Genomic DNA, 13,567 nt, shown 5'->3' with positions numbered 1-13,567 from the left:
CTGTAGCCCCAGGCAGTATCTGACCACAAGCTTAGGAGAGACCCCAGACCCCAAACACCAACACAACCCTAGGAGAGAACCCAGACCAGAACCACCCACCCAAGCTGCTCCCATATCCTTGACAGAGCGGTTGTGATCCATGAGTGATCACTGTTATTTCAAGCCACCAAATTTAAGGGGTGAAGTGTTACCCGACACCAGATAACTAAACTAACCTCCTCTTTCCTTAAGTGCCCCAGCCAAGGGGTAGCAGCTGCTTCCTGCAGTTCCTCAGAAATGGTTATCTCAGTATCCACTTTTCGCCCTTCCACTGTGTTTTCGCCACCTGTATAAACAATTCCCTGGATTAAATGACCTATATTTGAAATAACTAGCGTGGTTTCTGCTTTCCTGATTGGACCCTTTACATTTTAGAAAAAAAGCAAGCATGATATAAGAGCAATCCATTCCCTAGTCTCTCCCACTCTTCCCCAATCCTCCCCCCACCACCAAACCCAGCTTTGGAAAGTCCTCACTTGTCCCAGCTGGGCCACCACCTCCATCCCCACCCTCTAGGCCCTCCGTCCACACCTCCATTCCCACACCTCCATTCCTGTCTTCCCACAAGGCTTCTAATCCAAAAAGTTCCTCTCTCCTCCTGTTTCCTCAGGGCCCCCAGACACATGTCACAAAGCGGGATCTGGTGGGGAGTACAGAATTTATTTTATTATTCTGAGTCTGGGTTTTGTTCCTTAGACATCGTGATTCCTAGATGGAGGTGACTGTGTCCCACCTCCCTGAGTCATAGTCCCATGGGCCTGTTTCAATTGCTTTCCAGGTTCAAAGTGCACTGAGAAGGCTTCACAGTCTTAATACTTCTAGATGCTCAACTGAGGCAAAGTGACAAAATGGCCCCCCCACCCCCGCCCGCCAAAAAAATAAAACCCCAAGCCCCCAGCAGCTGCTGCTGCTGCAGCCGTATGAAAAAATAATACAAACTCTTCTTAAAAAATAGATTACACAGAAAGAACCCAGAGGACAGAGGGGCATGGGGAGGGGCAGGGGCTGCTCTGGCCACTGGCAGGGAGCCTCGGGGAGAGGCCCGGGATGGTGCTGAGATGAACTTCAGGGGGCTGGGATGCTGGTGGACACTGCCTCGTCCACTCTGCCCAGCCTCCCTCTGCTGCTCCTCCCAGCAGCTCTGGCCCTGGGACCACAGCTCCCCTCTCCCTCCAGGGACCCACCCTTCACCCTGAGGCCTGGTACCTGCTTCTCACTAAAGTGGCTTCAATAAAGAAACAAAAAGACCCAAAGCGAGGGAGGGCTGTTGCCCAGCCACGGGGATTTCCACTCCACAGGAGACGACCTCTCTCTGCTTTGGGGGTTTGGATAATTATCAATACCTGACGCTACCTAGACACCCCCTGGGGGGGTGATGGGCCCCAGACTCCCTGTTTGGCTCCTGGGAATAGTGATGAGCCACGGTCTGAGGCTGTCTGTCCTCTGGCCCAGCCTCAGAGGAGCTGCAGACGGGTAGAGTGTGCATAGGACAGCCGGGGCAGCGGGTGTGGGGTAGGGTACCGGGTATGGGATGGGGTACAGCTCACACGGGTCCTCCAGCTCATGCAAGGAGAAGCGTGAGGGGGTGGTCCCACCAAGACAGAGGTAAGGCAGGGCGAGGTGATGGTGTCTGTGCAGCCAGGCCAGCTCTGGGGCCGGGGGCAGAGGAAGGGCAGGGGCCACGGCCCACAGGGTAGAAGGCAAGTTAGGGCCTGGCGCTGGGGAGGGGTCTGGGTGTCCGCTGCCCCGCTGAGGGTGCCACACCTGGCCACCGCACACAGAGGAATCTGGTGCAGGGTGGATTCTCCCGAGTCGGGGACAGGGGCAGCTGGGCGGGCCGGTCTCAGTCGGGGACCTCGGGGTGGGCGGGCAGTCCACTCTCGCCGCGCCGGTAGGTCTCCCAGAAGCCCCTGTCTAGCTGCTCCAGCTGTGGGCCCAGTGGCAGGTGGCCAGCCAAGTGCATGCGGAGCGTCTCCAGCCACTGCTCCAGCTTCACGAAAGAGGGCCTGGGGAGACAGGCAGGGGAATGGTGGGTTCGGGCTCTGCTGGGGACCACCCCACCCTAAGCCCCCAACCCACTCACCTCTTCTCAGGGTCCAGATCACAGCAGCACACAGTAATGGGGAAGAAGCTTGGGGGGCAGTTTGGGGGGCAGTAGCGGTCCAGGAAGCCTCGCACATTGAGGCCAAAATCCATGGTGCGCGGCAGGTAGTCTGGGTCAGCGTTCACCCGCCCGATGATCTGTCCAGCACGAAGCCCAGCAGTTACCCAGGGCCCCTGGGACTGGGCACCACCCAGGTGGGTTCGAGGGCAGGTCACACCCGGGCCTGGCGCCCCCTGGACCACCACACCCCTGGGAATGCAGGTGGCTGTGGGCAGCCCCGTTCCCAGAGCCTCCCTGGCCTGGGGCCCCTGCAGACTTCAGCCTGCAGCCTGGGAGTGTGAGCCCACCCTGGACCTACCTCGCACAGGACGATTCCAAAGGAAAACACATCCACCTTCTCATCGTAGCTGCGGCCTGGATGAAGAGACCACTGTCAGCAAGTGCACGGGGCCAGGGATGTCAGCTGGTGAGGGTGCTGGGCCAGGGACCCGCCCACTGGGGGGATGCCCTGGCCAGCAGGTCAGGACAGGAGGCAGATGCTGGAAACCTCTGTAGCATCAGGCCTCAGGCTCTGATACTACCCGAGCCCACCCAGTCTGAGCCAACCTGTTGGCGGGGGTAGGCAGTGGGTAAAGGTGAAAGCCCTGGGCAAGGCGTTCCAGGCCCAGCTCGGTCACTAACCAGCGATGTGACTCTGGGCAGGTCATGGACCTAGTGGTGACCCCGAAAGAGAACTGTGTCAGACCCCTGGAACCTGTGAATGTTATTGGAAAAAGGGTCTTTGAAGTTACGATTAAGTTAAAGATCCTGAGATGAGACAGTCCTGGATTATCCGGGCGGCCCTAAATGCCATCACAGTTGTCCTTATAAAAGAGACTAAAAAGAAAAAGACACAGAGGAGGAGGCAGTCACATGAAGACAGAGGCAGAGATTGGACCGATGTGGCCACAAGTCCGGACACGCCAGGATCAGAACCTATAAGCAGCAAGGAATGGATTCTCCCTTAAAATCCCCGGAGGGAGCACGGCTCTACTGGATTTCAGACTTCTGGCTTCCAGAACTATAAGAGAATAAGTGTCTGTTCTTAAGCCACCTGGTTTGTGGTAATTTGTTGCAGCAGCCTCAAGGACTGATACAGACTCTCTGAGCCTCAGTTGCCTCAGCTGTAAAATGGAAACAATACCCTCTCTCTGACAACCAGGACAGCCACTCTCTATTGAATTCTGACTAGCTTACAAACCTTATCTAATTCTCACATTACTCCTTAGAGATAGGGACTATTAACCCCAATTTACAGGTTAAGCTATTGGGGGGGGGGGTTAACTTTGGTCAGAGCTGGCGTTGAGGTGACCCTGGCTCTGCGGCCCTGACCCTGTGTCTGCGTGTCCCCTGCCTGTGGAGAGGCTTTATAAAGCCCCAGTCTGGGCACACATGGGACCGCTGTGTAACAGGCCTGAAAAAATAAGAAATGGAGTGGGAGAAAGGGGATCTGTGGGAGGCTGAATAACGGTCCTGGAGGTGTCCCCATCCTAATTCCTGGACCCTGTGAACACGCTGCCTTATACGGGACTTTGCAGGTGTGACTCAGTTAGGGATCTCGAGATGAGATTATCTTGGATCTTTCAGCTGAGCCCTATGGGATCACAAAGGTCTTTATGAAGGAGGGTGGAGGGTCAGGGTCAGGGAAGGAGACGTGACAATGGACACAGATGTCAGAGAGAAGAGGCTACGCTGCTGGCCTTGCTGGAGGAGGGACCAGGAGCCAGGGAATGAGGCAGCCTCTAGAAACTGGAAAAGGAAAGGAAACAGATCCTCTCCCCTTGAGCCTCCGGAAGGAATGCAGCCCTGCTGACACCAGACTTCAGACTTCAGTGAGCCTGATACTGGACTCCTGACCTCCAGAACTACAGGATAATTTGTGGGGTTTTTTAAATAAATTTATTTACTTATTTATTTTGTTTTTGGCTGCACTGGGTCTTCGTTGCTGCGCACAGGCTTTCTCTAGTTGCGGTGAGCGGAGGCTACTCTTCGTTGCGGTGCACGGGCTTCTCATTTGCGGTGGCTTCTCTTGCTGCGGCGCACGGGCTCTAGGCGCGTGGGGTTCAGTAGCTGTGGCTTGCGGGCTCCAGAGCGCAGCCTCAGTAGTTGTGGCGCACGGACTTGGTTGCTGCGCGCGGCATGTGGGATCTTCCCGGACCAGGGCTCGAACCCGTGTCCCCTGCATTGGCAGGCGGATTCCCAACCACTGCATCACAGGGAAGCCCTAATTTGTGTTTTTTAAGCCAAGTGTGTGATGACTGGTTGCAGCAGCACAAGGAAACCAACGACAGGACTCAAAGAGGGGCAGGGCAGGACCTTCGCCTCCTGCAGCTCCGCCTGGGACTGCGGGGCCCTGGGGGATGTGCCAGGCGGGGCTGCCGACTCACCGTGGATCATCTCGGGCGCCATCCAGTAGGGGTTGCCCACCACCGTGTAACGCTTTTTCCGGTCTGGCTTCTTGAGGCTCCGCAGGTCCTCGGGCTGCGTCTTCTCGTCCACCATAAGCCGCGCCAGCCCGAAGTCGGCCACCACCACGTTCTTGTTCTGGGTGACCCGGAAGTAGAGCCACACTGAGACACGCCCCTGGCACCACCTGCCCACTCCCTCCTCGACCACAGCCTGTGGTCCCTCAGTCACTGCCCCTTAGAGCCGGGCTCCCTGGGCCCACTTGTCCCCCATTGAAATACATCCCCCCCCAAAGCTTCTTTCAGGAAGCCTGCCCTGACCACCCCAGTCCACACACCCGGGCCCTCCTCCGGGCCCGCAGCCCCTGGTGCAGCCTGGTGTGGGCGGCTCTCCGTCAAGGCCACGCTGACAGCAGAGCCCCGCCCCCGCACGTCTAGCAGCGTGGTGGGCGGGGCCCCCGCTGTCCCCTCCCGGCCCAGCCGCTCACCTCACGAACCAGGCAGTTGTGGGAGTTCAGGTCCCGGTGGATGATGTTCATGGAGTGGAGGTAGGCCTGAGGGTTGGGGGCACGGGGATCAGGGGGCAGCCGTGCTGAGGGCCCCCAGCCCCGCCCTGGTCACCCCAAGGCTCCCACCTTCCCCCTCCCACTGGATCCCCTCTGTCCTCTCTCAAAGCTTCCTGCGCCTTCCATTTCTAAACTTGTGCAGTTTAGGTGAGCGCTGGAGAACGTGTATTGGTTTTCGTTTTTTGCCGCACCGCGTGGCCTGCGGGATCTTACTTCCCCGACCGGGGATGGAACCCGCGCCCCCTGCAGTGGAAGCGCGGAGTCTTAGCCACTGGACCACCAGGGAAGCCCCGAGATGCTTTTATAAGTGGGGCCTGATCACCCAGCCCACACGCCCCGCGGCAATCGGAGCCTACTCACCATCCCCGAAGCGATGTCCTTGGCAAAGCTCACCCTCTGACTCCACGGGTACTGGCTGTCCTGGAGGTGGGGAGAATGACCAGGATGAGCCAACGGGGCCACAGTTGCAGGACATTGGGTGAGAGAGAGACAGGAAGGGGCGACTGTCCTGTAGGGTCTGATGACACACCCCCAACTCTCTTCTACACCCACAACTGTCCCTTCTTTTTTTTTTTTGCCATGTGGCTTCTGGGATCTTAGCTCCCCAACCAGTGATTGAACCTGCAGCCTCGGCAGTGAGAGTGCTGAGTCCTAACCACTGGACTGCCAAGGAAGTCCCTCACAACTATCCCCTCTAAGGGCTGTGGGTGAATAATTCAAAACAATTTTCTAACAGAACTGGTTCCAAACAGTGACGGGGTGGGAGATACTCTTCTATAGTTCCTGACCCACCTCCTCTGAGAACAAAAACTCTCTCTTCTACAAAATCCCATTTTTTCAAGTTTTTAAAAAACCTGAACCTGCTTTCATGGCCCAGCAGAGACGGGCCTGGCAAGGTCGCCTGCAGAGAGCTGCGGTGAGTCACTCTGGAGAACAGGGCTCTGGGCTCAAATCATTTGGGGAAACACCCCATTCTCTCCCCCCATCTCCTTGGAGACCTCAAATGGGAGAGCAAGGACATCAGAACGTATTAAAGATTCAGGTGCAGCCAGGAAGCCTGCGCTGGTGCAGCCCAGCATTTCTAAGTTGCACTGGACCATAGAATCCCTCTGAGAAGTTACACCTGTCCGGAGCCTGCAGGGACCATACTCTGGTGACAGCAGGTAATCCAACCTAAGGGACTGAGGAGGACTCAGCGGCGACGGAAGGGAACAGGGTCTCCGGGTCTGAGGGTGATGCTGGGGTGGTGATGCTGAGTGTCGGATCCCGGGGCACTGTCAGCATCCCAGGAGAGCTGGAAGCTCCCCTCCAAACGCTTCTTTTTCAGAGGAGGATCGGTAATTTCATCCAAGCTGTCACAGCAAGTTCTGAATTTTATATGTCATGGCAAACAGTAAGTGACTTGGTTTTGCTTAGAAGCAAAACAAACACCCTCTGGGAGAGGTAACCTATGGCAGGTGCACGGGGTTAACCTGACAGCCTGTGCATCCCCTCAGCAAAGCTGCCACCCTTCTCTGGGCCCCAGCTTCCCCCCCCACCTTAGATGGAGTCAGTTGCTCCCTTATTTGGTTCAGAATCAGGGTCTGGAGGGCCTCTGACACCAGAGGCCGATCCCCAGTGAAGAGCCTGGGAGCAAACTGGGACCGACAGAGGAGCCGCTGGGCCCAGGGTCCTAGGGCAGGAGCGGCTGGGACGGGTCTCAGGCAGGGGCTCTGCCCGGCACTCACCATGCCCTTGATGAGGGCCCGGAGCGTGCCACCCTTGATGTACTCGGTGATGAAGTTGAGCCTCTTGTCCTTGTAGAGCACCCCAATGAACTTGAGCACGTTGGGGTGCTCCAGGCATCGCATGACCTTCACCTGGTGGGGTGCAAACAGGCTGGGCCCACGTCTCCTTCTCCCCGTTTCCCACCAGAGGCCACCACGGACAGTTCCAAAGATGGAGGAGCCTTCAAGCCCCCGGGGTCACACCTGCCGGCTGCCGTGCTCTTTGCTTGGGCTGCTCCCACCCCCAGCGACGTCCTTGCCCCTCTCGCCCTCCTGGCAGATAGTTTCTCTTCTTCCAGCGTGGGCTTGAGCGACACATCCTCCTGGAGCCCTCTGCCACCCCACCCCCTCTCAATGGCGAAGGGTGGGGCAGGTCCTAGGAGTCTGGTGCAGAGGGTGCAGCAGGCCCCTCACCCACCTCCTTGAGGAACGTCCGCTGGGTCTCCTCATCGAAGCGGATCAGCTCCTTCATCACCATCACCTCGCCTGTCTCCCGGTGTGTCACCTGCGTGGGGACGCCCAGGGGCTGAGACTCAGCACAGGCACGTGCTCTGCTCTAGGCCCGCCCTGCAGGAGGCCCATCCCCACCCCAGGCAGATGGACAGACGGCTTCAAGCCCTTCGCAGACTTTTCATGGGATGCTCGCAGCCCCCGAGGGGGTGGGGCTTAAGTCCTTTACAGGTGAGGAAACTGAGACTCAAGAAGGTTTCCCACCAGGGTCCACGGTCACCCAGGTGGCAGGAAGGGGGGTGCCAGGGCTTGGGTCCAGGACTGCCTGACCCAGAGGCCAGTTCTCTTTCCTCTGCTCTGCTGGGCTGTCTCCTGGAAGTCAAATGGTAGCTCTACCAGAGATTCTGACCAGGGACAGGGGCTGGGGCCTGTCTGCACATGTGGGCAACCTGGCTGGTGCCCTTTGTGTAACTCTGAACCTTCCAGTCTGGTCATAGCCAGGTGACATCAGAGCCAGGGAAGGGCTTGTGTCTTGCTGTGGGAGAGTGTGAAGGGGGTGAGCAGCCCAGAGGCCAGGAGGGGGCTGGTATTGGGCTCAGTAAGGGGGCCTGGGGGAGGGAGCCTTCAGGGTCAGTCCGGGCTGCCCTCCCATCCCCCACCCTGAGGAGCCACTTTTCGTGGTCTATCTATAGTAAGTCCCCTCCCCCTAACTAGCTCAGGGAGGCCCAGGTGGAGGAGAGCTCTGGCCAGCAAGTCTGGAAGCCAGATACCCGTCCACTAGGGCTTCCTGGGGACACTGGTGGGAGGAGGGTGGAGGACCAACGGGTCACACACAGACTGCCCCCCTGCTCCCACCCATGGCCCCATCCCTGCCTGGCGTGCCCTGTACCTTGATGGCCTGGCCGAAGCAGCCCTTGCCCAACACCTCCCCGTGGATGAGGTCCGAAGGCCGGAAGATGCGGTGCGGCCGGCAGACCACACGGAGGGACTCGGAGCGACCCAGGTCCTTGCGCTGGGAGGCCGGGGAGCCCAGCGAGCCGGCGCCCGGGGACCTGTCGATGCTGCAGCTCCTCCTGGGGGGACACACCCAGTGCCCGCTGCCACCAGGTGGGCACCCGGACGAGGCCCCCTTGGGGGGAGGCCAGGTCTTGGCCCTGCCCCCTTCCCCCTACCCGCCATGCCCCATCGATGCCAGTCTATGTACAGTCACCTGTACAGCCAGAAAGGGCGGCAGAGGACAGCTCTTCTGGGGCAGTCATAAGGCTCTTGCCCCATCCTGATGCCAGCACCCAGTGCCCTGTCTGGCTTGGACTTCCTGTTAAGGTAGGAATGTTTGCCCTAGGCCTTCTCTGCCTGGTGACCCTGGATCAGATGCTTTGTCTCCCAGCATTTGAGTCCCAGGCCTTGGAGTGCAGAGGCAGACTACCTGCCCAGAATGCCCACAGGTGGCCTTGCAGGGTAGCCTGAGCTCCAGACAAATGCAAGGGAGGAGGAAACACATGCCTTCAGTACCACTGTTTCTTAGCGTAAAGGCTGTCATCCCAGGTGTCCCCCTCAAAGCCTTGACCAGGAGTCCTGAGCAGACCCCTGCAGTGAGTGGCACGAGGACCAGCCTGCTTCTAGGCTTCTTCCTGGTGCCTCCCCACCTCTCTTTAAGAGGGTACAGAGCACTTGGCCCCTCTGGCCTGGACCACCACAACAGTCCCCCAGCTGTCTCTGGTCCTGGGCACCTCCCTGCAAAGGGGACCAGAGTGGTCTCTGTGAAACACATCACTGTGCTGCAACACCCTTCGGTGGCGCCCCGGGATGGGCAAAGCCCGAAGACCCCGCCACGAGTTTCTGCCTCAGAGCCCATCACTCCCCAACACATCCAATGCCCCAGCATCCTGAGCTGCTAGCCAGCTGCTCCTCGAAGCCAGGGCGCTGGTCCACCCTGGAAGCGCTGTCATCCCCAGCTGGGGGTGCTGCTTTCCCCGTCTGCTCCTCATTCTCCTTCCTCTTTCTAGCCCCCTTCACCCCTTGCCGGCCTCCTTCTTTTTGCAGGGCTGACTCCCCCATCAGACTGTGAGCTACCGGAGGGTAGGGACCAGGTCCCATGCCCCCTGCGGCCCAGCATCAGTGAAAGTACCAAGATACAGTACATCAAGGTGCAGGGCTGACTTACAGGACAGGCTTCTGCCGGCCGGAGCTGCCCGCCTCCCCGCTGGGAGTGTGAACTGGGGAGACCAGGGGGCTGGACTCAGGCCCGAGCCCGTGGCCCAGTGCGTCATGGGGGTCATGCTCAAGAGTCAGCTGGAGCAGGCGGCTGGTTTCCTGGATCAGCAGATCAATCTGGGGAGAGCAGGAGTGTGGACAGGTGAGTCTCAGGGGTGGTGCTCTGAGGGGAGCACCACATCCAACCAGACTCAGGACCCATACCTCGTCCAAGGGCACATTCCGGATGGGTGTGCCATTGATTTCCAGGATCCGGTCTCCAACGTGGATGGAATTCTTCACATCCGGGCTCATGCAGCCTGGGTCCACTCTGTGGGCATAGAGCGGTGGTCAGACCCCTGCTCACCCCACTAGGAAACCAAGGCCAAGGGGATCAGATCAGGAGCGTGGGGCAAACCATTCTATCTTGTGTGATCGGCAGGTGGCAACTGGCGGGAACACCGAATTCTGGTTTGGTGGGAAGAGTTCTATAGTAATTACAATGCTTGCCCCCTATGGGTGTGGAACTGGAGAAAAGTGGCATGCCCTCCAGGTGTTTGCCCCCCTATACTAGATGCTCGGGGGCTCCTGTTCAACAGAGCGTTGTCTCTGCCATGGAGGACAGACCTCTCCTTCTACCTGGCTGGTACGTGTGGGGCAGACAAGCGTCAAAGAGTCCTAAGAGGGTTTGGACCCACTGCTTCCTACCTGACCCCCAAACTTGCCCTGCAAGATGAAGCTAAGGCTCCCACTCCTCTGGGATCGGCGGGAAGGAGCCAGTAGCCTGGGCTGGGCCACAGCTGCAGGGTGGAGATGGGGCTGGTGCCCTGGATTACTCGGCCATAAACTATCTCACGGAATGGCCAACTTGCCAAATTTACTTGCTTCTTTTAACTCCTTGGTGTTAACTGTCTGATTGTCATTTTGTCTTTGTAAAAGCTTTTCAAAGAATGGTCACTTTGTCTCTGACTTGAGATGGGGAAGGGCTGGGGGAGGGTAGGCAGGACAGAAAGGAGACTGAGAGCTTTGAGAAAAACAGATTGCTAGCAATTTTTCAATTATCGAGAGTATATTCTCACATGGGGGAGAAGTGCTTCCTTACACAGGAAAGTCAGGTAATAAATACAGCAGGAAGAACACAGAAAATCACCACTTTGTAGCCATCACAGAATTATCTGTGGATGCTAGAGTCAGTGAAAGGCTGCTGGAAACAGGATATTTACAGACTCATATCTCACAGATGACTCAAACTGGTTACACTGCAAAGGGGAAAAAAAATCCTTTACAGCAGAGAGAGTGGACTGCACTTTAACCAAATAATTGAAGTTGACATCCCCAATAAAGGGAGCACTTCACTGACATCCTGTGTCTACCAGTAAGATGCACAGAGAAGGACACAGCATCAGTTATCTGGTTAAAATGCATGACTTCAACCTAAGGAAGAGGAACCCTCTGTAGAACCCCAACGGAGGGGCATGCTTCCTTAACTGACTTGCACTCTTCACACATGTCAAGGTCATAAAGGACAATGAAAAGCTGAGGAACTGGCACAGATTAAAAGAGACCGAAGAGACGTGAGGATTCAATGCAATGTGTGATCCTGGATTGGATCTTGGATCAAGGGGGAAACTGCCATAAAGGACAGTGTTGAGACAACTGGCAAAATTCGAATGTGGATTGTACACTGAATACAAGTGTCAATGTTAAATTTCCTAAATATCATCATTACACTGTAAGATACAATGGATAATTATGTAAGGGAATGCCCTTGTTCTTAGGAGAAGGTCTGAAGTATGTGGGGGGAGGATGGGTCAATGGTGCCTACGACCTCCACTCAAATGACTTAGTAAAAATATAGCAATATGTACGTGTGTGTATATACAAAAAGTATATATATGTACATATACACAAATACATAGAGGGAGAGACACGCAGGCCTCAAATGTGGCAGAAAGTTAAAATTGGTGAACTTAGGTAAAAGGTGTACAGGTATTCAACATACTTATTATTTTAGTAATTTTTCTGTAAATTTGAAATTTTCAGGATTAAAAAAGTTAAAAAATAGTGAATATATTTTCATGGATAAAGACTTCTTATGGATATAGCCTTAAAAATATATTCCTGGGCTTCCCTGGTGGCGCAGTGGTTGGGAGTCCACCTGCCAATGCAGGGGACACGGGTTCGTGCCCCGGTCCAGGAAGATCTCACATGCCGCGGAGTGGCTGGGCCCGTGAGCCATGGCCGCTGAGCCTGCGCGTCCGGAGCCTGTGCTCCGCAACGGGAGAGGCCACAACAGTGAGAGGCCCGCATACCGAAAAAAAAAAAAATTATATATATATATATATATATTCCTTAGGGAACTGCCTGGTGGTCCAGTGGTTAGGACTCGGTGCTTTCACTGCTGTGGCCCGGGTTCGATCCCTGGTGGGGGAACTAAGATCCCACAAGCTGCACAGCGTGGCCAAAGGGGGGAAAAGAAGCAGGAAAGAATGCTCACCCAGTGAGGGAGGCAGGGAGGAGGTGCCGTGGACCCTCTACTCCTAAAATTCTGCCCAGTTGTCAGGGACCAGCTGGTCTGGGAGTTTCCCCATCTCTCTCACCAATCTGTCTGTTCACTTGTATATGGAAGGCAGCTGCTGGCCTGGCTAATGCTCAAGATGGGGGTGGAGATGCAGAGTCAAGCCCAACTTCCTCCTCCCCACCCCCAGTACCATCTTCACTTCTCACCAGTGCTTAGGCATGGGGCCTGGTACCTGGCAGGTATGTGAGAAACGTTGACTGAATCCAAAGAAAGCTGGCATATGGCTCCCACACCCAGACACGGGGAACGTTTAAAACTATTTCTCAAGGGTCCATGAAGGCCCAGGAGAAATCTCAGAAGGCCCCAAGGTATCTGACTTCCTCATTGTTCAGACAGAGACCCCAAAGACCCGAAAGGACAAGGGAACTGCTCAACGTCTCATAGCATGTTATCAACTGCGTCAGCCCCTTAACCTTCATTTCTTCTTACACCTCGGACCTTTTCTACAACCTTTAGAATTTTCTTTAGGGATGATCTGCTAGTATCAAATCTCATTTTGTCTGCCTTAACATGTCTTTATTTCACCTTCATACTTGAAGGATATTTTCATCAAGTATAGAATTCTAGGTTGATGGTTCTTTTTTGCTGAGTGCATTGAATATATCATTTCACTATTTCTGGCTTTCATTGTTTCTGTTGGGAAATCAGGTGTCAGCCTGTTCTGTTTTTGAAGGAAATTTTTTTAAAAATAAATTTATTTATTTTTGGCTGCGTTGGGTCTTTGTTGCTGCTGCACACAGGCTTTCTCTCTATTGCAGCGAGTCGGGGCTACTACTCTTCATTGCAGTGTGCAGGCTTCTCATTGCAGTGGCTTCTCTTGTTGTGGAGCATGGGCTCTAGACGCAAGGGCTTCAGTAGCTCTGGCACAGGGGCTCAGTAGTTGTGGCTCGCGGGCTCTAGAGCACAGGCTCAGTAGTTGTGGCACACAGGCTTAGTTGCTCCTCGGCATGTGGGATCTTCCCAGACCAGGGCTCAAACCCGTGTCCCCTACCTTGGCAGGCGGATTCTTAACCACTGAGCCACCAGGGAAGTCCTCCCTATGGGTACTTTTAAAGTCTTTTCTTTTGCCTTTGGTGTCGTAGTTTCACCAGGTGGGGGAATCTATGGGTGAATTTTTTTTTACTTTTCCTGTTTGGGATTCACTGGGTTTCAGTCTGTGGATTGGTATCTTTTAATCAGCTCTGGGAAGTTCTCAGCCATCATATCTTCAAATACTGCCTCTCTCCCATTCTCTCCGCCTGTGATTCTAGATGGATGATTAGAGCTGCTCACTCTGTCCTCCGTACGTCTTAACCTCTCTTTCCCTATTTTCACCTTGCTGTGTTTTTGCTTCTCCCTTCAGCTGTTTAAAACCCTCCTCTACTGCTAAACCCATCTTTCACTTCTAGGGGGTCTATGTGGTTATTTTCCAAATTCATTTGCTC

General features: G+C 55.5%; 1 protein-coding gene across 5 annotated transcripts in view; it reads right to left on the bottom strand.

Moving 5' to 3' along the window:
- Nucleotides 1-13,567, bottom strand: part of LIMK1 (LIM domain kinase 1) — a 77,885-nt gene that overhangs the window by 52,543 nt on the left and 11,775 nt on the right. For 2 of the 5 annotated variants that reach the window (XM_027126160.1, XM_027126161.1), the window contains 11 exons: nucleotides 9,788-9,893; nucleotides 9,534-9,700; nucleotides 8,259-8,442; nucleotides 7,338-7,424; nucleotides 6,881-7,012; nucleotides 5,514-5,573; nucleotides 5,076-5,141; nucleotides 4,570-4,726; nucleotides 2,502-2,557; nucleotides 2,123-2,280; nucleotides 684-2,045 (listed from right to left, as the gene is read on the bottom strand). In XM_027126160.1, coding sequence (XP_026981961.1) covers nucleotides 1,883-2,045; nucleotides 2,123-2,280; nucleotides 2,502-2,557; nucleotides 4,570-4,726; nucleotides 5,076-5,141; nucleotides 5,514-5,573; nucleotides 6,881-7,012; nucleotides 7,338-7,424; nucleotides 8,259-8,442; nucleotides 9,534-9,700; nucleotides 9,788-9,893 — 1,336 coding nt within the window. In that variant the 3' untranslated portion in view covers nucleotides 684-1,882. The other 3 variants (XR_003437027.1, XR_003437026.1, XM_027126162.1) reach the window with 3 other exon arrangements.

This window comes from Aethalodelphis obliquidens, unplaced genomic scaffold, assembly GCF_003676395.1.
Source record: "Aethalodelphis obliquidens isolate GAN/ISIS:26980383/991018 unplaced genomic scaffold, ASM367639v1 scaffold30, whole genome shotgun sequence".
NCBI classification, from domain to species: Eukaryota; Metazoa; Chordata; class Mammalia; order Artiodactyla; family Delphinidae; genus Aethalodelphis; species Aethalodelphis obliquidens.
Note: the sequence above shows the minus strand (reverse complement) of the source record. Positions and strands in the feature narration are given on the sequence as shown.